Source organism: Microtus pennsylvanicus, chromosome 7 (assembly GCF_037038515.1).
Source record: "Microtus pennsylvanicus isolate mMicPen1 chromosome 7, mMicPen1.hap1, whole genome shotgun sequence".
NCBI classification, from domain to species: domain Eukaryota; kingdom Metazoa; phylum Chordata; class Mammalia; order Rodentia; family Cricetidae; genus Microtus; species Microtus pennsylvanicus.
The window spans coordinates 45650623-45676911 of NC_134585.1; the positions used below are offsets into that span (position 1 = coordinate 45650623).

The following is a 26289-nucleotide window of genomic DNA, read 5'->3' on the forward strand; positions in this document are numbered from 1 at the left end:
CATAGGCCATGACTGAACTCTGAAAGACTATAAATTGTGTAGAGATATGGTAGTTTTCTAATGTCCCCCTGTAAAACCATAGTTCTTGATAAGCAAGGATCACCTGACACATCACCTAATTTTACAGGGAGATTACTTGGAAAGTAATATATATGTGCATCGTAGTTCTCATCTTTAGGAAATTTCTGGATAAATGTAAAAGAGGAAGACGAGTTAGAAAGCTAATAGACAGTGGTCTACTACCATATTCAATTATCTGACTTCCCTCTTAACAGCAGTTTTGGATTGAAAGTTATTCCGAGGTCTGGAAAAATTAATAATGAGTCAAATTCTCTAAGTACCTCACCTAGTACGTTATTCATATACTACTTTCCTCTCATTTTCCCTGTTTCAGCTGGGGGTGGAGGTGGAGGAGGGTTGAGTCAAACAAGTGCAGACCTCCTGTCCCCTGGAGCCCGTCAGCCTTGCCTTCGCTCACCTCTCCTGCAACCTCACATCTCAGCCCCGCTCACTGAAAACAGTGACTCAGCAGGACACAGCAGTCATTGGTACCATCAGGGAACCTGCGGTCCTGACCCAAATCACTCCAGAGATACTCATAACCGTTGTTGTTCTTACTGTTGCTCTTTGTTAGATCAGTGAAAAGTGATGGAAATGGTGGCCTTTTCCCAAGAGTAACACCCTACGCACAAAGAAGAAAAAACCCAAACGCCGCCTATAATTTTAATATGTCCTCAGATGCCTGAAGCCAAGTTCAGAACCTTTGCTCAAAGCAAACCTACTTCAGTAAAGTTTGCGAGAAGAATTTTCAATGAGCTAGAGAATAACTTTACTTAAAATTGACAAGCTTACTGAATGCAGGGTGAAATAAGAGAAAAGACTAAAATTTCTTTTAATTTACATGGTCTATTTCTCCATAGCATTCAGATTGCAATGGCTCTCTGTGGAAGAGAAAGAACATCCACTCATCTGCACATCCGTTCTGCCAGTGCTCACTGAATCCTTACTATGCGCAGGGTTGAGTTTCTGAGAGAAAGCAGGAAGCAGCCAGAGAATGTGAAATCAGTTTAAGTCTCTTGGTTCAGGAACTAGACAGTCAAAGAATGCCGAGAGTAGACAGTAAATGGAAATATTGTAAAACGTAAGTAAGTTCTAAGGAGAACTGTAAATAGAAAAGCAAGTTAAGGCTCATGGGGTCTGCAGTGTTAAAGAAATAACCATTGTCAACCTCATTGTCCCCACTACCAGCGCCATCATTGTCATTAAATAACACCTGACGGGGCTCTGGTTCCCCAGCATTCTGAGATGTGCTTGCTGCTTTCACTCCCCAAGCCCATCTCAATGGGTAGAATAAAAGCTCGGTCTCAGAAAGACTCTTGGAGTCTGGAAGATGTAGGAAATTGGCACCCTAAACCCTTGTCACACTTTCCATGCTTAGAATGGAGCCGTTCCTTTCTCGTTCCAGGCCACGGTGTTCCTTTTATGTACAATAGACATGAGATTTGAGCCATCTCTATTTCACAGCTCTGGTTTAGTGAGAGGAGGCAAGTATTTTTTTCTGCTCTTTCCTCTCAAAATGAGCGAAGGCTCTGCAAAGGTTGAAGCCCAGCTAAATGAGGTATCTCAAGGAATGAGTCAGAAGCTGTGGGCAATTACCAAGCTGCAGGGTTGCCATGAGGTGTTCTGAGGAGCCACAGGTCAGTCAGTCTCTGATGTAATGCCTTCCCATTTAACACTGGGACCCAGAAGAAAGTGAGTTCAAGGTCCACAATTCATTTGCAAATGAGCCACCCTCCACCAGGCTCCCAATGCCCAACCCTGATCAAATGAGTGATTTCCAGTGCCACCCAATGGTGGGATGTTAAGACTCAGATAGATTTTTCGATGCACCTTTTTTACTCCAAGGAATTCAATTCTTCATAGAATCTGTCTCAGAAAGTGACGGATAAGACAAGAGAATAGTCATCGATCAATGCCTGCAGGTCTAGATGCCAAAAGTCTGCCCAAGACACTGGAATCAGCAACTCTCCGAGAGCCTTTGCCAAAGCTTTCACCAGAACCACTGCTTCTTAACCAAACAGTGTGTGGTATTCTGCTGTGTGTGGGCAGGAATGGCCTTGCCAAGTAATGTTGTGCTGTCTCAGATCTGCCACAAAAAACATATGTTTGAAAGCTGTGTGCAGTTCTTATAAATAGCATTGCTTCTATGGACTATACTTAAGAAAGGTGACTTAAGGTACCTGATTTCCCCTGTCTCCCTTTTGGGGGCCATTATCAAATGCTGTAAATGTATTCACTGGTTTATCGTCATTTCTCTTCTGTCTGCGCGCACCTGAAGGAAAGAACAAGGGGAGGCGTCCAGCAGGTTTGTGATTTCTCTTTCGCTCCATGTTGTTTATAAATCAGATGCCTCGCAGATGTTTTAAATGTGCCTCATGGGTAAAATCGATCAACAAATACGGCCCGATTAAAAGTGACCTTTCACAAGATTGCCTGCAAAGTTTACTGGGTTTTATTGATTTTTCCCCCCTCCTTGGGAATAGAAGTATCTTTCCCTAACCCACTCAGTGCTTCTGAACAATCTAGAAGGCCTGGAACGTTCAGGGGCATAATAACCACAGACTTTGACTGTTCCTGCCTGCCACTGTCCCAAACAAAAGTCCTTCCAAACTATTCAAATGCAGTTATTGAAAGACCTAACAGGAGAAAAAAAATTAATGGTTGTGAATGTTGCTAGCATGGGCAGCAGTCTAAAATAGACTTTCCTATATAGGGTGCTTGCCTTGTGATCAGATATTTGTCTTTTCTTTTTCTAATTTTATATTTGGCAAAAGGTAAACTAGAGACAAGAGATAAGAACTGTCTGTGTGGGATATTTCCAGCCCAGAGAGCAGTAACATTGACTTGGGTTATCAGTTCCACAGAAGAGGCCTCATCTTCAGGGGGAAGGCAGCCCTTCCACAACTTCCCCAGATGACTGGCAGCTGCTCCTCTGGAAAGACTCAGAGGAAATAGAAGTCAAGAGAGAAAACTTTCATCTATAGATTAAGTACCTGGAATGGTCTAGATTTTCAAGTAAAGCCTGAAAGCCTGGGGGCAGGAAGTTGCCACACTGAAGTATAAGTAGTAACAGACAGAACCAACAAGAAATGTGAGAAGCCTGGAAAAGGAAGAACATAAAGGCTTATGGGTTTGCTTTTTGCTTGAGTTGTTTTGGCTTTTCCCCATCATTGCCATTTGCTTCAGTAAAAAGGAAACAAGGTATCCTGCTGCCCTGAGATAGCTTCTAGTGAGGGTCTATAATGGCATCAACTATAAAATATAGACACAGTACTGAATTAGTTCTCAAGCTTCCTTTAGAGTGATATGACACTATTAGCTATTTCTGCATTATTACTATAAAAAAAAGAAGCAAAAAAAAAGGATTCCCTGACCCAGACCATAACTCACTTGCCTTCATCCATGGCAGGTGCTGGATACAGTACAAGACACAACCTTAAGTTCTCCCTTGGGGCAAGTGAGCCAATGCATTCAGGGCCCTCTTTTACTTCAGAATGATAAGAGTTAGAGCAAAGAATGCTAGATATTCATAAGTGATGATCTCCAGAGAGTTTTAGCTACCCAAAGAGTTCTCTTTAAGAGACACCTCTTACCAGAGAACATTAGTCTTTAGTCTTTAGACCAAGCACCATCCTTGCACACACCTGAATGTCAAATTGGCCAACTCTGACCATTAGGCCTCTTCCCATATTCCACACAGACCACACCATCTTCCGTCGTCACTACTAACTTGGGAAACAGTTACACAAGACAATTTCTCACCATTACAAGTTACGCTTTGCTCTTTTTAGAGATATTTAAAGGGCTTCATTTCACCACTTTCTATCTACCGTTTACCCAAAGAGTAATTTCTCTCCCAAGTCTTGGAGCAGAAACTCTTCTTGGCATGGGTTACAGAATTTCTGGTGGGAGGTTCACCTTTCTTGCTTCCATCCTCCATAATGGAACTTTGACAACCAAAGGAGAAATTATAGATCATGAATCTATGCTTGAATAAACATAACATGACCTCTCTGGCAATCCAATCATAACACCACCAAAGCTCCATTTCCCCAGTGTTAGTATATCAGAGAACAAAGACGAATTCCAAGCTGAGCTTCTGCTCAAGATCAGAAAATGAAACTTCAACTCAGCTATCACAACTCAAAAGCACTTAGCAATCAAATCTCTCAAATTTCATGCGATCCTGTTGTATCTAAAAATGTTAAAATTTATTCAATACACTTGTGACTAAGGTTGTTAAAGAGAGTTCACTTGTAGACTTGAAAGTGTGCAAAGCTCTCACCTGGGTTCATGACTTAGAGAATGATGCTGAGAAATTCTTCACTTCTCAACAGTCATTGAACACTTGACAAAACAACTTTGAAACCATACCTATGCCACCGCTTCATTTCCCAAGCCTCCAACAAGCCAGTCTCTTGCTCCCCAATTACTTACTGTATCTCCCGTAAAGGGGATAACAGAGAAGATGCTGAATAAATTAATCTTGCTTGGAAGAATAAAATGTCCCTGACCCCAAGTACTTTTTACAATACACAACCAAAAGGAATAGCAGAGAAATAAATAGAAAGAGATAATGTTAGTAATTACAATTATTGCAGTGGGACTAGAGAGATGGTGCAGTAGTTGTGGAGGGCCACATTCAGTTCCCAGCATCCATGTCAGGGACCCCCATACCTGTAATTGCAGTTCCAAGGGATTCTCCACATTCTTTTTCGGTCTCTGTAGTCACTGTACTTAAAGTTCACATACCCACACATAGACACACACAGAGAGAGTTAAAAATAATCATTAATGGAGCTGGAGAGGTGGCTCAGAGGTTAAGAGCACTGGCTGCTCTTCTTGAAGTCCTGAGTTCAATTCCCAGCAACCACATGGTGGTTCACAACCATCGATAATGATATTATCCCCTTCGTCTGGCATGCAGGCATACATGTAAACAGAACATTGCATACATAATAAATAAATATTTAAAATAATACTAATAATAGTCATTAAGATGAAGACACTGCAATAACCTGAAGGAAACAGTTGACATTTATTGTAAAAATTTATATGCATTGAAACTCCCGTTGTATTATTGCCTCAGCTTTTCCCTTGTGTTCCGTAGACAACAGGATTTATAATATCGTAGTGATGAATACAGAAAGACGATTGTATTGGCAATAACAACAACACCATCTTAAAAATAACAAATCTGTCTTTACTGAAACAAATTATGCACAACAGAAAATGAATTTATAATGAAGCTCTTTTAGAGAAGAGCAATTCTGGGTTCAGAATACTACTAATTAATGCTTGACCTCATTTCAAATGAATTAACTAATTGGTACCACCCAACTTCACTGCCTTTGTGGTCATCAGGGTATTGATGTGACTTAGATAAATAGAACAGACAAGTGTCAGCCCCAGAGCCTGGAATCTCCTATGTCCTTCCTCATGGTGGTTTCCTTTCTGTTAAAAAACAAAAACAAAAAAAAACTGGAGACGCCTTCAGCACTGCAGGCAGCACCTCACACTAGCAGCTGGCTCTGCCACTGAATAAGAGGACCAACCACAGAGGAGACTAAACACAGCATGCAAACGGATGGAGGGCAAAACCATTCAAATCACCCTTGATTAATTATGTTCACTGCTTTGGGGTGTTCTTGTTGAAAGAGAAGTTCTACTTTCTACGAAGCTAAGATACGCTTTCAACAAAGCTCATCTATGACTATGAGATCTAAGTGAAGCTTTTTATAAATATAGTTTAACTGGGTATTAATGAAAACAATGAATCTTTGCCTACCTTGGATACACATCGGGTACCTCCCCTACTTGGACTATAATTCTATCTTCCTTGGCAAGGTTATTCCATTACAGTTCTTCCCCCATCTTCTCACTAAAATGGTTTCAATAAAAAAATATACTGTGATAGGTTTATTGATTCTATTCTCATTAATCCTCTCTCTGAATAGCATTTCCAACTCATTTTTAAATGGGACAGTCCTCCCCTGAATGGTGTATGTTGTCATTTTTGGCCAAGAGAATTTACCTGCGAACTCATCTGGCCATCCTACCACCGTTCTATCTCTCCTCCCTTCCTCCTTGACTAGGTCATCATAGGGGCCAACAAATTGTTGCATTGATATAAGGAGGGTTTTATTTCTTCCTGCCGAGGCTTCTATCCCGACAAGAGCAGATGATACCAACGGAGAGTGAGGGGTTAATTGGAAATCTCCCTGCCTGTCCTGTCTTCTGGGTAAACAGTGGCAGACGGGTACCTGTTTCAATCAGAGCCTTATTTTCCATTGATAAAGCATCCCTAAAGCCTCTTCAGCCTTCTACGACAGCCGGCTGTCTAAGCTTGCTTTGGCAAGCTCCCGTGAAGCTGAATGCAGATGCATGTCACACATGCGAAGGTGGCACTGTCTTAGGACATTGCATTCGGGTAGTGTCCTTTGTTGAGTGCTCTGTCGAACCACTACAGTGTGTTCGATCGGGTTGTGTGGCTCCTGGGAAATATCTCTAGAACGCTTGTGAAAGAGACTGTGGGTCCTTACATTTCTTCGCATTTATTTTTCTTCTACTTGCTTTTCTTTTGTGTATAGAGAATGACCTACACATATTGTTAAAGTAAACTCAGTGAGACTAGACTCCACTTTTTCCCCCAGGATAATCAACTCTGGTCCTCACTAGCAAAGTATTAGAGGGTTTAAAAATCCTCTTTCCATCTGTTCACATTATTTATAGGAGGGAAGGATTTACTCTTTTATATATAGCCAAAGACTTACTAAATAAGCGATGTTTCTATATTTACAAACTGGTCATCAGAACCCTTTCTTCTGATTACCTTTGACCAGGTAATCAACTTGACAACCATTTACCTATCCTAACTCTAACTTCAGTTTCACACAAACCAAGAACTTGGGTGTTGTGTGTGTGTGTTTGCATGTGTGTGTGGTTTTAACTCCAGACCAACTAATGTTATCTACTCCGTTGATTTGTGAAGAGTCGTCCTTAAATTTCCTGAAATATTTGATTCTCCGTTATGTATGCTATATTCACTGATACTTATTACAGAAGTTACTGTGCTCTCCTATATTTATTAGCCCATTTCATGTGAAATATATCCTAACACATACTACCATCATTTGTAATGCTTGTTTCCGACCTAATTGTTTCAGCCTAACCATAAGAGCCCTTGCTGTGTCTCAGGCAGCACAATTGAACTGCAGAGTACTTACTGCTTTCCTGCTCTGTCTTCTCTTGTACATATATATGAAAAAAAAAGAGTAAAATCGGATGGCTTATCTTTAGACAAAGAAAGCCCTCATTTCTGTGCTGTCGGAGAGACACATAGTAATGCGCTGCTCTATTTCCCTCACTCCTAGTAAGTTCTGTAATAATAAGCAGAAGTTCTTCAGAGTGTACACCTCACGGAAGCAGAGGTACCCAGCATCCCAGCTGTTGACATGAGATTTGAGAATGCCAACTAACCTCAGGTGCATGACCAGGTTACGCCACTACACCTGGGCCCTGTTTACAGACTCACTCTCCTAGGGACTTCTTGGATGAGGTTTTCAGCGTGCTTGTAATTTTCCTTGTTGCCTGTTGCCTGCTTTAATACACTACCACAGGGACAAAAGGGGGGAAAAAAAGTGCAGGCATAGTACTGGCAGTCAGCCTGTTGGCGCCCCCTAGTGGCTGGACAACCGCTAAGCTGTTTGCACGCGCTGGTTTGTTAATGGCTGGGTTGCCATATTGTGCCTGAGGCGACAGTTTGTAGAGTGCTTAGCCTGTGAAGGGCTAAAGCCCTAATTATGTATAACAATAGCGGAGGCTTTGTAAGCCCTAGTGGATTACTGCGGAGGTGTGAGTCCACAAGATTCCCTGGCAGGGAGCTTCTAACAATGGCGTGCATGCTGGGCCAACAGAGTGATTTGGACTTCTGGTTCTAGAGAAGGATGAATTCCCTTACAGAGCAATTGCGCGGGCTCCCTTGAGCGTGGTGCTCAGCTGGGAACTTGGGATTGCGTCCTAAGATGCCCCAATCAATGACCATCACGACCTTTTGCTTCCTTTCTCCAAAGAGAGATTTACTTGCTCTCCTGGGGATCATCCTTGGCATGCTTCCTGAAAAGGCTGTGACAGAAAACCTTCCTCAAAAGTCATCTTTATAAATGTCAAAAAAAAAAAAAAAAACAAGAAAGTAATGGAAACTTTTACACAGCAGTAAAGTGTCTATAATTTTAATTGATGTGTATTTTCAGTAACAGCTATCTAATCAGTTTACTGGTCATCTAATCAAGATGCTCTGTTGATTTCCGAAGGAGAAATAGAACAGCAAATAAAGAAAACTTTCCATTATTAGGGGATACCAACAAAACTTTTCCTTGGGAAAAAATTCGATCTGGATTAGGCTGCTGCTCTAAACTTTCGGATTCTTAAAGATAAAAGAAAACATTGCATTGTCTCTATTTTAGATTGCAAATTGTTGAAATTGATTTAGACTTTTGTCTTGGTTTAGTTTGATTTGGTTTGGCTTTGGTCTGGTTTGGCTTGGATTTTTTTGAGACAAAGTTACCCTACATAACCCTGGTTGGCCTGGACTTGCTATGTAAATGGGCTAGCCTGGAATTCTGACAGTCTCTGCCACACAAGTGCTGAGATTAAAGCAAGAGCCACCACACATGAACTTAAATAGTTTTTTCATGTTCTTTTCTGACCTTTGAACACTGGGTATGTACAGGGTACACAGATGCATAGACAGACAAAACACCCGAACATACAAAATAAATTAAATTTAAAGAAAACCAAAAAGGAAATGGTGCCTAGAATTAATTTATATCAATCTTAATGTGCTGAGATTTAGAGATTATCCTCCCACTTTCCACTTACGTTTAGAGGTGCCCTTAATGCATTTTATAGGAGCAATTTCTAAACATTCTTGTCATCATAAATCAGGTAAATTTGATGCTGTTTTATTTTAGAAATTTTCTACCCTTTTTAAATTGAAGTTCTTAAAAAAGGATAAAATAGAATCTATGTTGGGTTTTTTTTTTTCAGTTTCTTGTTCATTTAGTTGAGATAGGAAAGAAGTTCGTTCAACTTGAGAGCCGGAGAAAAATCACTTTCCAGCTTCTAAACTCAACCTTCTATGTAATTAGCAGTTCCAGAAAAGTTAAAGACAAGATCAAACACAGTGAGACACTTGAAGTGGTGGCCGTGTCTCCTTGAGGCAGCCATTCATCAAAATAAAGTTGCAGAAGTGAGCATATGTCTTCTGAACTAGATCGTCATAAATTTAAATTATGGTACAGATGCCCTGAATTTAAGAAAAAGGATTGGAAATTTTTATAATTAAAAACGTTTTAAAGGAGAGTAAACATTTTTGACCTAACTTTGACAGATTTCTCTAAATAGCAAGAGTATAAATCTATGTGGTCTTAGGATGTTTTCTGTTGCGTTGTTTAATGTAATCTCTCATTTAATCATACATTTGTCGAGTACAGATAAACCCTGTGACTGATGGGGCTGTCGTACAGATCTCTTGAACTTACGTGACCTCATCACAAAACTGCCCAGCCTGCATGTGCCTTCAGCTGGTTATGCTGGAAGTGGCTGTGTCTGCATTGGGGACAGGAGATGTCGGTTGCATGGTCAACTCCGTTAGTGTTAACCAAACTCTCTGGCCACCATTGTTCATGACATGATGTGTTTTCATGTGAGCAAATTCACACCAAACATGGTACCTTTTTTTAGAACACCAGATGTTAAGCAACTAGGCATGGAAAGACAAATGTTACTATCTCTTGTTAGCTGCCAAACACATATCCACTAAACACATTTGCTGTTGGCATGCTGCAGCTGGGGACAGTGGACAATGCGGTAAGTGGAAGAGACAAGGCCTTCACTTGGTCTCAAACGGTCCTCTCCATAAGCACGCTGCCTTCATCCCCCACAAAGGCTGCGGCATGACTCACCAAGAGCTGGGCTAGGCGACTCACCCTCCAATCCATTGCCCCATTATTTCTTTAGTGTCTGAGGAGCCCTGGGCCCCTCACCTTGATAACAATGTGCTGCTTTCTCATGAAGAGCACAGCGCTTTATAAATGAAACAAGAACATAAAATCGGGGCATGCAACACTCTCTGCAGTTCCTAGGGTGACTCTAAAACCCCCTTAGCTATGCTATTCTTGTCTTCACATGAGCCAGAGAACTCGGCAGCCCATGTCTGTAGGATTCCTACCTGCTCCTCCTAGAACATCACACAAGACACATGCCTGAACCACGAAAGGATGAAGATGCATTGGGGTTTTGTTGTTAATACATCCTCGATCAGCCCGCGACAGCTCGATCCTACCTCGCATCAGAGAACAGAATGTTTAAACAAACGTGATTTTACCAGTAGCTGCCACAGCAAATCAATAGCTTGTTTCATAGCAGGAAATTGTGCTAGTGAACATTGCATCTCCTTCTGTCAGTCATCCCATTCATTACATGTTGAGGCTGTTCCACCCTGTGTGGTTTCTCTTCCCAAGAATGGAGAATGTTAATGTCAAGTGTTGCGTGTTTAATATGTGTGTGCAGTGCTGTCAATTGCTTCGAGATTGCATGAATTTATGGATATCATAATCTTGCCTGGGATATACAATGCATGCTGAATGTAGGTACATCTGTAATCATCATCCCTGTTTACCTGTAGAGATGCTTAGGAATTACAAAGAAAGAGCTCCCAGACAAACAAATTTAAAAAAAAAAAAAACAACAAACAAACTCAGCAGTGGAAGGGAAAGCTACAATCACCCAACAGTTTTTAAAGTGAATTGCACACCCATTCTTGATTATATTCAGTGAAATTGGGTACACACTGCTGTACCTGGTCTCTTTTCTTCCTATGTAAATCCAAGAAGCATGCATTTATCCATAAGAGTGAAACTAATCCCAAGTGAATGCAAACACCACAATCAAATACAGTTAATTTCTTTTTTCTAAAAGGAAACTATTTATTTCTGTGCTCCTACTTGCGGTACACACTCTTGCCTATTGATGTGTATGACCTTCTAGAGTTCCCTCTGATCATTTGCCCATGTGGAACGGAAGGAAGTTTTGAGATGGGATAATCACGGCTCTGTTCTTCACAGTCAGAAGCTGAGTTTCAAGGAGCGAGTGCGCATGGCTAGCCCGAGGGGCCAGAGCATTAAGAGCAGACAAGCCTCGGTAGGTGACAGGAGGTCCCCGAGCACTGACATCACTGCTGAGGGCAGCCCCACCAAAGTGCAGAAGAGCTGGAGCTTCAACGACCGAACCCGATTCCGGCCCTCCCTACGCCTCAAGAGTTCGCAGCCGAAGCCAGTGATAGACGGTAAGCCTGGTTTTCCTGACGGTGTAGGTCGTTAGGCTGTGGGGTGGCTGTGGAATAATTCATTCTCTGTGGTGGCATTGAAGGGAAGAGAAATTGTTTCTTTCTATTGCAAATGTATTCGTTGCCATGGGTGAATATCCAGAACATTAAGTTAGCTTTGAGAGGCAACTTTGACAGCTAAATTATCTCAGAGAAGGCAAGGAACTGGAAATATGGAACAAGGTTAGAATTTATCACGTGCAAGACCCTGGGTTCCATGCCTGGTACCACATTGTTTTAAGAGAAAGAAATGAACCATTTTGTTAATTCTTTGCCTCTTATCTAGACTATATTTATTTCAAGAGCACTGCAACCTCCTTGCTGGTGTAGGTGTTATGTGTGGCCAGCAGAGACCCACAGTAGAAAGATGAGCAGGCCCATTGTGAGCATCCTGGAATGGGAGTGGCAGCGGCACCTTCCTGGGCGCAAGGAAAACTCTCTTCTCTCTTCTCCCATGAACCAGCTACCACAGACACACAGCCGCTCCCCATTATGAAGGGCTCCCGTGCAAAGCTCTGAGCCTCCTCGTGATAAATAAAAGTCTCTCCCAAGAGGAATTAACCTATTTTATCATCTCCCGTGGCAGAAGGTTTCCTGCCAACATTTTATTGAGTGACACATAATTTTCATGTTTATGAAATACTTTTTTTTTCATTCAAAAATTAACTCTGTTTTCCTTTTAAGTGTGTTCCCACGGGATCCCTTATGCTGGGCAAAGAACCAGAATCAAATAGCGCCTTCCATTAACGCATACAAACTGCAAAGGCCACCAAGCCTTATACTCTCATTCCCTAGCATAACCTGTGTTTTCCCAGGCCCTCAAAGCTCGGGGGACACGACAAACAACCAGGGGTCATAGCTGCAGTGACCACAGCTCCCTGCAGTGAACCTCTGGAACCTCTGCCTGCCAGCTCCTCCAGCTTCCTCAGAGACCTCCGTTCCCTTCTCAAGAGAGCAGCACAAGTCCTTGTTTCACGCTTCCTCACTCCCCACACTCTTAACTAGTGTCATGTTCTCCGGAGAGTCTCCTCGAGGCTGACCTGATATGACCCTACCTGGCAGAGATTCGTCTCCCATTTCAGTGGCAAGGACATGCTGATCCTGCTGCGCTTGCTTTCACCTGTTGCTCTGCTAAGCTAGGAAATGCCTTGACCTCCGGTGTTGTGCCCTCCTCATCAAGAATACTTGCAGCATCCTGAGTCACTGCTAACACGGTTTTCAGTGTCCTCCAGTTCCCTTCCCCTGCTCCCTAGGAGGAAATTCACAGACAGCCTAAGGGCAGCTAAGTCTACAGTGATTGGCAACAGGTAGAAGACGGTCATTGGACTTGAGATCGATGCCAATAGGAGCAGATGCATCCTTTGTGTAAGGTAGTTTGGCAAATAAATATCAAAGCCGTAGCATATGCCAAACACTAGACACATCCGTATATCAGCTCCGTCTCTAGACTATAACCGATGAACGAAGCAGTACCAGATGCTGGAAATGATTCTGACCGATGTGCAAGGGTGATCGCAGGCCAGATGTTATGATGCGTGCCTGTAATCTGAACACTTAGGAAGCCGAGACAGGATATCATGAGTTCAAGGGCAGGCTGACCTACAGACCTACACAGACAGATCCACACCTATCATAATGTTTTTAGACATGTACATTTACATGTATGTTATACGCTGCATACACAGATGTGTGTGTGTGTGTGTGTGTGTGTGTGTGTGTGTGTGTGTGTGTGTGTAAAAGTCTGAAAAACAAATGGGGCCACAACACAGTTTCTTCATTTTCTTCACCTGTATTTCCCAGTACTTACTACAGTGAACATGTGACACTTTTGTAATAAGAAATCCAAGGAGGACATTTTAGTACATTAGAAAAAAATTTATCCCTTCCACTTACTGTCTCTCCCTCCCTTCTAATCTAACAGTCCTTGACCTATTGGGTACCAAAATTCTTACTTCAAGATATCCTTACTGAGCAGGGCAAGAAGTGCCTGGCTCTGCTGTGGCCCAGCATTCACTCAGTGCAGAGATCCTCCAAGGATGCTCGACAGCTGCAAACGCAGCTTGTTCCTTGGGTTGTCATAAAAAAGTACCACCCACTGGACTTTAAACAGCAGAAATTCACCGTCTCAGAGTCTGGGACTACAAGTCTCAGCCTAAGGTGTTGGCAAAGGTGGTTCCTGCTAAGGACATCTTTCTTCATGGTGGTTCTGTCTAAACATAGTCTTTTCTCTCTACCTGTCTGTGTCCAAAAATTTCTTCTTTGTATAGTACATAAATCATATTTGATTGGGTCCCACCTTAATAACTTTATTTTAACTTAATCACTTCTTTAAATACCCAGTCTCCAAGTATCGTAACATTTAGAGTTACTGGGTGTAAGGATTTCAACCCATGAATTGGAAGAGACACAGTTCAGCACCTTGGCAGATGCTGTGCTTATGTAACAGGTTCCCTGGCAGGCTCAGGGGTGTCCATTACTTCTGCCTTGACCCTGGCTTCACACTGTACTAAATATATAATTAGTACACATTGCAATGAACCCTTTTTCTGATAATGTGGGATTCAAAACCTGTCTTCGTTTCCTCGTCGTGAGGTCAGTATGGTTGGCTAAGCCCATTTAATTATAAAATTTGTAGAAACTGAATTTTGAACATAAAAAAAATGAATTCTAGTGGTACTGTTTGACCAGAAAGAAGGACAGTTTCAAAGACTTACTGGAATTAGCACGACATACCCTAGCATTTCTGTATCTCCAGACATATCTCAGAAGTCAGATACAAAAGAGAAAAAAGGGAGTTCTATTCTTCGCAGATTGGAAAGGTCTCATGTCCTACACTTTCTAGATCATTTCATACAAGTGCAATTCTGTTTGCTTAGAAAAGAATTACTTTCCCCTGGCTGAGCCCCATCTCAATTGATTCCGAACTCCCCAAGTGAAGACAGAACTGATTGCTGCCCTGTTGAAGTAGCTCTGAGGACTCCTCACTGGCAGGAGATGGGAGCTCCTGACTCCTCATTTAATCCAATAGCCAAGAGTCTTTACTTATGATTTAGCTTGAAATTGGGTCTTGGAAATTTTTGAAGTACATTTTTCATAGAAAAAAAATAAAGTAGCTATCAAGTAAATGTGGCCTTCAATTATATATATAATCTTTAGTGTCTCTCCAGGTTATGAGTATATCTAAAACCCACTTCCTGCCCATAGAAAATAATACATAGCAACACTACAGCTGACTCACAGTTAGCCAAGGTCTGTCCATTTGTTCACTTCTAGAGTGCTTTTCAGCTGCTCCTTTATATTTCATTGCTCATTAGCATTCTCAAAGAGTGTGCGTGAATAGAAGGAGGAAGAATTGAAACCAGGTATGCCTGTGAGTTAATAACTAAAAGTTACATTTTATAAAAATCTCGTCCTTTTCTAAATGGCAAAAGTTTATGGTGAGTCTCTAAATGCAAACAGTTCCTGGTGAATCTGGTATAATGCAACAAATCATACACAGTTTATTAAACATCCACTTGTCTTCTTCAGTATGGTTTTAAGAAGATTAACATGTCATATTTAAGAAAGTCCCAAGTGCCTCCCAGTAACTCAAACACGTGATTATCAAAGAAATGGCAATGAGCTGGCAGATATTCAATCTAGAAATGTACAAATGGCAGAATAAAGAAAATCAATTCTAAGGACTATGGCATGTATTCTTATAGCAGATATATTTTAAGCAAGGTGATCTGAATGATATCTTCTAATCTGATAAATCCTAGAATACCTGGCAGAAATGCCATGCTAGTAATTTAGTAGCATTTCTGTCTCTGAATAATTTTAGAATCCAGGTAGCATGAAAATTCAATTTTTATCATGAGAACATCGGATTATAATGATAACGGTAACTTCTGTTGACTCCTCTATGACATACATTGTTCTATTTGCTTTATCTCTATAAATGGACTACATTCCTGAGTTATGATGTAATTAACATTATTGTAACCATTTCTTAGATGAGGAAACTGAGCTTTAAAAACAAGAAACTAGCCTGAGACCTAACAGGTATAAGGAAGGGCATAGCAGCACATGCCCAGGCAATCAAATTTCATGGTTCTAATGTACAGTCATAGGATAGCTGGGCTCCAGGTAGATTTGCTATTTCCTCCTTGTGCACCTTGAGCTTATTCTTTCTCTCCATTAGCTGGCCCTTGCTTTCATCCTTCCACTTTGATTCAGGCCAAATTACCTCTGACAACAAGTCTGTTACTGTGTCACTGTTCTATCCCCCTTTCTCAAAGTCCTAGCTGCTACCACACACATGAACCAGCATGGTTGATTTAACACGGTCTGCATTGCTTCTGATTAGGGGAAAATACTCTCCTGCTATGCAATACCCAAGGATACTGCACACTGCTAGGGGAGGTACTTCCAGTCTCACCAGATGCTCTTGAAAGATTGACACCATCTAGGTGCAGGAGATAAGGCAGGTTCATGTTAGTGGAATCTCGGTAAATTAAAAATGATGAACACCTTCCAGATGCTGAATTCCCTTAAGTCCTGTTTATTTGTTCCTGCCACTATTGATATCTTTCCTCTTTTCTACCCATGTTCCTATCCCTCCTCAGCTAATGTACCGTCATGCTGTGTTTGGCTGTGGGCACAAATCAAGCATATCAGAATATCTTAAATAATAATGTGATTCATATTACAATCCCATTATAAAGGAGTTCGTAATAAGAAAGTTCAAAAACCCTAGCTTCACTTCTCTACAATTTTTGCTATCTTTCTTTTTACAAACATTTCTTTTGTGTAAATTTGCTGTACAAAGTGGTGGATTGCATAAGAAATTTCCGTTGACTGGTATGGTGGCATTCTTCTGTGATCCCAACAGGGCAATCAGGTTTTCAAGGCTAGCCTCAGCTATGGAGTATGCCAGAACCCAGACGGGATTACATGAGCCACTGAGACCCTATCTCAAAAGAGGGAGGAAGGGATGGAGGGGGCATGGGAGAAAAGGTTCATTGGATAAGAGCACTTGCTGCTAGTGCAGACAACCTTGGTTCTGTTCCAAATAGCCACGGAGTGGGTCACAATCATCACTAACTCCAGTTCCATGAGATCTATTGCCCTCTTCCAGCATAATGTCAAGGTATGCATACATATATACATAACTCTAGATACACACACACACACACACACTAGATGGATGGACAGATAGATACATTCATACATACAGATGCATACATACATATATATGCATGCATACAAACATACATACATACATACAGAGAGTGAGTCTCAGTGCATAGTAGCTCTGCCTTGCCTGGACCTCACCTTCACCTGCCACAGATCTCTTTCATTTTCCCAAACAGTTCTTCTGGTTTCAAGTATCTGTATCATTAAATCTAGAGTAGGCATATGGGAGAAAATAGGTGTTCTGTACAAAGAATGATATGCATTAACTGTGGTTGCAGGTTTGAATGAGCAAGCGTGTTAAGTAGGAAACAAAAGAAAAACAGCAAATAGTAGATACATAGGAGAAGCAAATAGATAGGGAAACATTGTCAGGTCATTTCCCAACACCCAGCAGAGATGGTTATGGCAGCCTGACCGAGAGAATAAACAAAAGTAACTTTATTAAATCAGAGGCTTCAAACATCGCACAGAATGCAAACAGGGAAGTCGAGGTATCCAGGTGCGCTCCCTGCTGAACTTTGTCTTCATAGGTGAGCTTTTAGCTTCTGTTTACCACCATGAACATTTTTAGCCTGTGGATGAACAGAAGTAACCTTTACTGGAAATACTTTGCCTTCTAGCTGCTCTCAATGATGGGATGTTTTGGACACCCTTGTGGATGCTTGCTGTTTGCTGTGCTTAGCGTGGGGGTGGAGGTGCAGCCTGACACAGCCTTTATTATCCTTTTCTGCTAATTTAGAATTCAGCTTGTTGTTGTTGTTGTTGTTGAAAGTCCCTGAGATGCATATTAGGTTATCTGTGTAAGATCTCTCTGATTTTTTTAAATGTGTTTGTAGCTATTAATTTTCTCTCTCAGGACCACTTTTATTGTATCTTTCAGGTTCTGAAATACTGTGTTTTCATTTTCATTTGATTCCAGGATTTTAAACTTTTCCCTCGTGATTTCCTTGATGGCCCACTAAACATCGATGAATTGTTCAATCTCTTTACGTTCTTCTATTTTCTGCTCTTTCCCTTACAGTTAATTTCCAAATTTCCTCTTGTGACTAGATAGAATATGCAAGTTTTTGTTTTTCAATTTGACTTTTTGCAACACTTGCTTTATGTCCTTAAAAGCAAGACAACTGGAAAAACTAAAAGCAGTGTACAGTTGGTTTGGGTGAAGATTCTAGAAGCCGCAAAGAAGATGTATTCTGCAGCTTTTGGGTAGACTTTTGTTGATGTAGATATTTTGTAGATACTTCTTGATATATAGGGTCATTTAACTGATATTCCTTTGATGTTTTTTATTCAATTTTTTGATAATTTAATATACAAGTGCTGTAGTTACATGATTTCCCAATTTTCTTCCCTTCATTTTCAACTTCTTCCATGTCTTCATTTCCTCTCAAATTCATGGACTCCTCATTGTTACTATCAGTGTGTGTGTGTGTGTGTGTGTGTGTGTGTGAGAGAGAGAGAGAGAGAGAGAGAGAGAGAGAGAGAACACAGCCGAGTCCACCTAGTGTTGTTCATATTCATATGCATATGTGTTTAGTGCTGACTTGGGGTTGGTTGACCTATTAAGGGGCTCTTTCATGGAGAAGATTCATTATCTCTATTGATATTTCAGATCTGGATTGCCTCTCAGTCAGAGTACAGTACCGGTGTCGTCCATTACGATTTTGTTGAAGTTGATCCGTGCCTTTATGCCCAATCATATTTGCTTTTTAAAATCGTTTGTCCTGCAGACTTTGTTGACTCCCCAAGGGAGGCCTCACCCTCTCTGAGGAGTGGATGGGAGGTGGGGTGGGGGGAAGGTGGGAGGACGACAGCAGGAGGGAGAGGGAAATGGGGTTGGTATTTAAAATAAGATTGTTTTTAAAATGAAAAAAAAAATGCTTGTCCTGATGTCCGGAGAACATATGTGACTTGAATTATTACATCCTCTTGATGGTTTGTCCCCTTCTGTGATATTGCCCAGTTATGAAGTGCTGTAGTTAGTGTTTGTCATGGAAAGATGACTCTTCTGAATACAACACTCTGGGTTAGCGGCTGTTTTCTTTCTGTGCTTGATGCAGCATTCTATGTGTTTGATGTTCTAGATGCCTCCTAAGATCTAGACAACCATCTCTTTCCCAAGGTTTGAGAAAATTTCCTCAGTATCGGTGAATATGCTTTATATGTCTTTAAATTACACTTTTCTTGTCCATGCTTGGTAAGCTTTGACTTTTAATGGCATCCAGGAACCTTGCATGGTTTCTTCTTATTTTGCTTCTTTCTTTAGTGTTACATGAATTGTCCAGCTTATCCACCTTACCTTCAGGCTGTGGTAATGTGTACTCTGCTACATCTGTTGATGAGGCTTTCTTCTGAGTTATTCAATGTGTTGAGACACTTGTTCTGAAAGTTTTTGTTTAATTTTTTTCAGTGTTTCTATCTCTTTACTTAATCCCTCTTTCTCATCCTGCATTATCTTTCTTGATTTACTCAGATGTTTATTTATATTATCTTTGAATTCACTTAAAAGCTGGTTTAAATCCTTTTTTATTAGGTTGAGCATCATTTTAATCATATTTTGCAATTCTTTGGGGTTTTAGCTACTTTATTCTCAATGGAATCCATTACAGTAGCACTCTTAATTTTTGAAGAAGTTATATTGCCTTGATTTTTTTCATTTCTTATGTTCCTGTCCAGACTAAGTCCCTGTTTGGATTTGTTTTGTTAATATAATGTATTTTAATGACCTATGAGGCTGACATCCAGGGCTGACTTCCAAAAGCAGGTCCCCAGAGGCTCAGTGAAAGCAGTCTATTTAAGCTGTGCTGAATCAACAGTCAAGTGTCAGATGTCTGCCAGAACCTTTTTCTTCGGGAGCTTCCCTTCTTGTATAACAGGCGTGTCTGCTGGCCACAATTCCCTTTGCAGCCTATGGGCTCTACTGTGTCTTCCATGCGCCATGACTCTCCAGTTCATAAGCCCTGGGTGGTAGATGCTTTTTCCTATGAAGGCAAAGCAAACAATATCACTGGGAACTCTATAGGTGGATCTGTCTCCATGCTTTCAAAACCCACACAGCATTGGACTCTTTGCCGGAGGGATGAGGCAGTGGAAGCCAAGTGTTTAGATGGAGCTTCAGAGTTCCTCAGTCCCAGTGACAAGGAAACTCATGGCAGACATGTGAAGCAGAGACTAGGTTATTCATTGATCCGTTATTTCAAATTCCACAGTTTCCTTCAGTGGTGGATACAGTTCCTTGTAATTGAGGGTGGGGCTACAACTCGCTGTCCACTTCAAAGTCTTAGTTTTAAATCCTTTTCGTCTGAACTTGTTCTAATATCAATGTCTAGCCTTCACCGTTTCTATGACTGCTACCAATGACTCTCTCCCACCCTGGGGCCATGTTGTGACCTTTCATTTGATTCTGTATATTAATATGCTCACTTCTTCAGGAAGGGAAGAAGCAAAATAGCTTGAGGAGTTCCAAACACCTTGAAGGATTTTCAAAAACAGTAAAAAGTCCACCTTATGTCTCTGTATTTCTAAAACAGTGGTGCTCAACCTTATTAATGCTGAGACCCTTAGTACAGTTCCTAGTGTTCTGGTGATTATTTTCATCAAAATTATTCCTTTAATTTTGTTTAATTTCAGTAAATTTATTATTATACTTCATAACTGTAATTTTGGAGCTAGAGGTTTGTCAACGGAGTCGTGACCCACAGGTTCTAAAAACCGCTATAAGCTATCCATTCACATCTGATTTTGCAAAATTCTTCCTATACTAGGGAGTAGGACCATTATTGGCAGCCATGAGTCAGTAGTTTAATTTGAGACCAGACTTTCCTAAGGCATCTGATCAAGTGGGAGGGGAGGTGACTGCATACACTAGAAGCTTAAGACCTGAGGACTGGATATGGGAAAAGCAACATAGAGTAACTTCTAGTTTAGTCAAGAAACTGCTTTGACCTTCAGGTCAGGAAAAATACGTTGAACATATTTTATCCTATGTATTCTGTCCATGTATATTTTGTTCATCTAAATGTCTAGTCTTCTTAATTGAGTTTTAGAAATGTCATACACATATACAATGTGTTATGATTACATTTCATGCCCATTATGCAATGTAATCTCCTTTTCTCTCTCTCTAAATGGTTTCTTCTGCCCAATTAGCCCTTTTGTTCCTTTCATGATTTTCGTTGGGCCACTGAGTATATTAAGGTTGCTTGCATAGTGTGCATAGGGAGTAATTTGGTTGAGATTGGTCCAGTCACCCTCTCCCCTGGCAGTCATTAACTGCCAGTAATTCCTCAGGAAGGGATGGGGACTGGTTAATGGAGCACCTGTAACATGGTAGAATGTCAAAGAACCCAGTCACGTACAGAATCTATGTGGATATACTTAGCTGCTCTGTGTTCATGATTACAGTGGCTGTGTCATATCCAGATGGAGGGATTTCACAGCATTTCTCCCCATCATCTGTCTCTTAGATTCTTTCCAGTTCCTCCTCTGTAACATTCCTAGGTCTTGGAGAAGATGATATAGATGTATATCTATCTATCTATAGATAGATAGATAGATATATGACTTATATATATATGACTTCTCGGTCAGGTATTCTCAGCTATAAGTCTCTATATTAACCTTCACCCACTGCAAGAGAGCAATAGTGAGAGACAGAGAGCATCTATCTCTGCCCAAGGTTAACAACTCTGGCCTAAGGTTATAAACATAAATATTTAAAAGATTTCACAACATATCATCAGTTGAAAGAGAAGTAGCAGGTCCCCACCTGGTAGGACCTATGACCTCCACAACCGTAGAGTTTTGACTTGGCTTATCATACCAGGCATGTATTCCTTCCCATAGTATGGACCTCAGTTTTAATCAGAGAGCAATTAGTTACAACTACCACCCTCTCTGGCATTCCCACAACCAACAACAACAACAACAAAAAGTTATTGCACCCATCAGCATGCCATGCCTGGCAAGTTGGTCTTATAGTATACATGGCCCATAACTGGCTGGGCAAAACTGCTGACAAATTCTATCCTTCTGCAGCTGACATAGCAACTTGCAGCACTAGGAACACTGGCCAGCAGGGAGAGAGCTTCCAGCTTTATTTCTCTATCGTCTGACCAAGGAACATGGCATCTTCAGCAGGAGGATCTTACCATCCAATTCTGAAAGGCGGTTAAGAGCAGTGAAGGGCAATAGCCTGCGTTATTTTGAGAGGTTCGGGGACATTTCTCGGCAGCAACTCTAAAAACGAGGTGTCCTTAACTTGAGATTTTAGTTTGAAAACTCATGATTTCTGGAAGCAACGTTTTCCACCCATGTGGCATACTTTTGTCCAAAGCTCTTAAAGAGAGAGGCGTGGGGAAGGGGGATTTACTATGTGCCTGTGGGTCAGAAGAGGGCACCAGTGCTCATTACGGATGATTGTGAGACACCATGTGGTTACTGGGAATTGAATTCAGGACCTTCAGGACCTCTGGGAGAGCAGCCAGTGCTCTTAACCACTGAGCCATCTCTCCAGCCGACCAAAGCTCTGTCTTTTACACTAGTGTTGTAGTCAGCATATCGAGTAGGGAGTTTCCTTACATCACTTTCATATGGTCTTTGTTCTTGTTATCCATCTGGTCTGCTCTCCCCTTTCCCCATTCTCCTGACTCATCTTTATTTTACGTTTCTAATGACTATCATTCCCTATCCTCAACTTTAATAGGCCTTGTCTTTCACTCTCTTCTCCTCTTAAGGCTTCCCACATCCCTTAGCTCCTTTCTTGCTTCCCAGACACCACCAACACTTCCTGCAGCTTAAATGCTGATATCTAAACCTCTGAAGCTGGGCATCACATGAGACAGTGAATACGGTGTTCATGTTTCAGGGCCTGAATTACTCACTCGGTGTCTTTTCCAGATCCATTCATTCCTTTGTAAATTTCACAACTTCACTCTTTTTATTAATGGATAAAATACCACCGTGTGTGTATCACATTTCCACTATCCACTCACCAGCTGATGGGCATCTAGGTGTATCCCATTGTCCATTGCGAATAGAGCAGCAATTAGAACAATGGAACATGGGTATCCAGACATCTCTGTCAAGGTAGAGTTTCCCTTGGTTTTGTTTTAATATAAAAGTCAGATTTAGAAGAGGGCATCCCTTCTGTTATCCTGTTAGAGGCTTTCAATGTCTTAACTGTTCTAACTCCTTGAATTTCAAAAGGACAAAGTGGGTAAAGGAGGGACGAGAAAAACATAAGTTAGAGGCTAGGCATTAGTGCATGCTTATAATCCGTGCCCTGGAGAGGGGGAAGTGGGAAGACTGCCAGTTGAAGACCAGCAGGAGATACATAACAAGGCCCTAGCTCAAATACCAAAAATAACTAAATAAATGGGAGGAATTTCAACTATGCGTCCGTCCTCATATACAACCCGTGTGTGTTTGCCATCTCCACCACTGCCGGAAAGGGGACTCAGTCGCTTTCCTCTCCACCCATGAGCAGCCCTGTAGCACCTCATTCCTCAAACTGCTTCCTTTTGACACTGGTGATTATGATTAGCTCAACTGTGCCTACAAGCATAGCAGATGCGTGCATGTGTCAGAGGAGACTCTCACTTGTGAGCACTCACCTCGCGTTACACGGGGCTCTGCCGTGACAAACCAGAGCACAGCAGTACAAATACCCACGGCAAAGTACCCAAACCCTCAAATCCTTGGGAAGGGAGTTTACTCTCTTTCTCTCTTCTTTAACCTCTGTCCGGGTCCAAGACACCAATCGACTAAAAACCTTGTGTGAGATACTGATTTGAAATCCCTGAGAGCACCGACAAAAGGAAGCATTTTTGACACAATGATTTTGACAATTGCTATATCCTGAACCTGTACTCGCCTATACACTCCCAGGGGATATTTTCCTCCCAGAAGTCTCATCATTTTACCTTTGACTACTTCGTGTATGTGAACTTCAACCTCCCTGCTTTTATACTAGTTTCCCAATAGCGTCTTCTTTGCTTGTGTTTTTCTCAGTCTCTCCCCCACTGACTTTTTTTTTTTTTGGTGTTTCCACAAAATGACATTTTCCACAACTTTCCATAATGATGATTCAATTTCATTCTGACCTTGATTATAACGTTCTACAGTAGATGGTGTTGCCTGACACTATCTGAAATTAACTGACAGTATCTCAGCATTGTGATAACAGATAATTTCTTGAGGTTTTGAATCAGGTCTTAATATGTAACCCTGACTGACCCGGAACTCACTATTAGACCAGGCTGGCCTAGAACTCACAGAGATCTGTGATGGATGGCGTGTACCACCCATACCCAGCTCTGAAATAATTATTTTTAAGGAAACCTCTGAGTAGGGCTTCTATATAGTCAATTTGAATTTGTATGCAGGCCTAGTGTAGGGTTCTGACTGAGGATTTTACACATGCCTGTAAACTCTGTGTCAAAATTTGAGGGTTTGCATTAATAACAAAAACAAAAGGTTTTGATAAGACCAGATCCAAAGCCTGAAAGTTTACACTCCATGTATCTTTCTATTGTATGGTCCACTTAACAGTTATCCAGCTATGAAGAAATCTACAAAAAGTATTCAAAATTCATCAGGATTCTAGGAGGCCCTTTCAGGCCTTCATCGTTATTAGTGAACACCCAGAGAGGTTGCTTCAACTCAGCTCCTTCTGTGTCCTTCTCTTTCAACTTGCTAGGTTCTTTATTCATACACACACCCTATTCTTCTTCTGTGTCCCCCACACTGCTCTTGACCCTCAAGATCTGGTCCAGTGTCTCTCACTACAGACTCCAAGTAACAGCCTTGTTTACTTGAGAAGGTTGTATCTTAAACAGTTTGAACACTATAATAATCATACCATGAACATAGACAGTAAACATTTCTTATTGTTCCAGAGTCTAAAATCCTAAGTTCACCACATTGGCGTATCCTTTGTCTGCTGAGACCCCACTTCCCCATGAAAGAAGAGCAAGGAACCTCTTAGGTCTGTTTGATAAGTACCTTAATTCCACTCATTCAGAGGACTATTCCCTAATGGTTTATTCACCTCTCAAAGAATTCACCCTTCTTTTGATTTTTTTGAGATTAAGATGTAGTTACATCTTTTTCTCCTTTCCTTCCTCCAACCCTTCACATTCACTCCCTTGTTCTATCAAATGCATAGCTTCCATTTCTTTGTTTATATGCATGTATTTATATTCATAGGAATATATATATATGTGAATATATATATGAATATACATACAACCTGCCCAACCCATATAAAGTTACTTGTATGTATATGATTTCAGGACTGGACCACTTGATATTTGTAGTAGATTTAATAAAATGATCCCATAGGCTCCTAGGGACTGGCACAATTGGGAAATGCAGCCTTGTTGGAGTAGGTGTGACTTTGTTGGAGGGAGTGTGTCATTGGGGTGGGCTTTGAGATCTCAGATGCTCAAGTCATGCCCAGTGTGCCGTTCTCTTCCTGCTGCCTGCTGATACAGATGTGGAACTCTCAACTTCTTTTCCAGCACCATGTCCACCTGCATGCCACAGTGCTCCCCACCATGATGATAATAGACTAAAACCCTGGACACTTTAAGCCAGCCTCAATTAAATGTTTTCCTGTTTAAGAGTTGCCGTGGTCATGGCGTCTCTTCACAGCAACAGAAACTCTAAATAAGACAGTATTAGATAACCAATCTTTGGGACCTTCCCTAGAGAAGACGACTGCTGTTGCTCTTAGTATTCCTTAGTTGCCTGCACTTCTTTATCTAGTATTGAGATTCCATGAGACTCACCCTTTTGATATCATTGCCTTCAGAAGACATAGCCTACAGACCACCATTGCTTTTATTGGTTTTTAATGAAGCACCCATTTATACAGCAGAAATGTTTCTCTACTTCAACTTGGATGAAAGTTTTACCTGGATATCTAATCCAGGTAAAGCTCTCTGTGTATAATCAAACATGACGTTTGACAGACAGCTCTAAGTTCTGTTAGTGTTTGTTGTCGCCTTCCTAAGGTAGAGGAAATGGTTCTGGTCAGCAGGAAATATAGTTCCCTGCCTGAATTGTGCAGGCATTCTACAGCTTTCCTTCCAGAAGACCCTAAGCTGTCAAATGTCCTCTGGGTATAACCTTAGACCTACCTTGTGCCTTTGTAGACCCAAGGTTTATCAAGAAACTCACATTTGAAATCAAGAGTTATGTATTTTGAGTCACCAGCAAAGTTCATCTGTGTACTGTGCAGTGTGCCTAGCAGAACTTCAAAATGAGTCAGAAGGCTTGTCATTTGCCTATCGTTGCTTAACAAATTCCCAGATTATTGCTTTAAGACATGCACACTCATAAAATTTACATTTTCTATGGCTGGATATCCAGGAGCATCTTGGCTGGATACTGTCACTCATGTTCTAATGGGGTTACAGTCTAGTACCTGGTGAGGGATTCTGTCGTTTCAGGGCTGACCATGAAAAAGCGTGGTCCCTCAAGCATGAGCCGCTCCATAGGTTGTCTGAGTGCCGACATGGCAGCATATGCCAGTCAGACTCTGCAGTGCTCTGTCCCTCACCTCGAGTGACAGGTGTTCACACTCATCATGCGCTAGGACGTGGAGGTCATTAGCAACTATCTAAAAGGCTACACCACAAATTTCTTGCAATCTATTTTGT

At 41.3% G+C, this 26289-nt stretch overlaps 1 protein-coding gene across 3 annotated transcripts in view; it reads left to right on the top strand.

The window, feature by feature from the left end:
- Nucleotides 1-26289, top strand: part of Kcnq5 (potassium voltage-gated channel subfamily Q member 5) — a 534457-nt gene that overhangs the window by 461775 nt on the left and 46393 nt on the right. Inside the window, exons 9-11 of one of the 3 annotated variants that reach the window (XM_075980633.1) lie at nt 2339-2365; nt 7434-7490; nt 11187-11407. In XM_075980633.1, coding sequence (XP_075836748.1) covers nt 2339-2365; nt 7434-7490; nt 11187-11407 — 305 coding nt within the window. The remainder of the gene's footprint in view (nt 1-2338; nt 2366-7433; nt 7491-11186; nt 11408-26289) is intronic. The other 2 variants (XM_075980634.1, XM_075980635.1) reach the window with 2 other exon arrangements.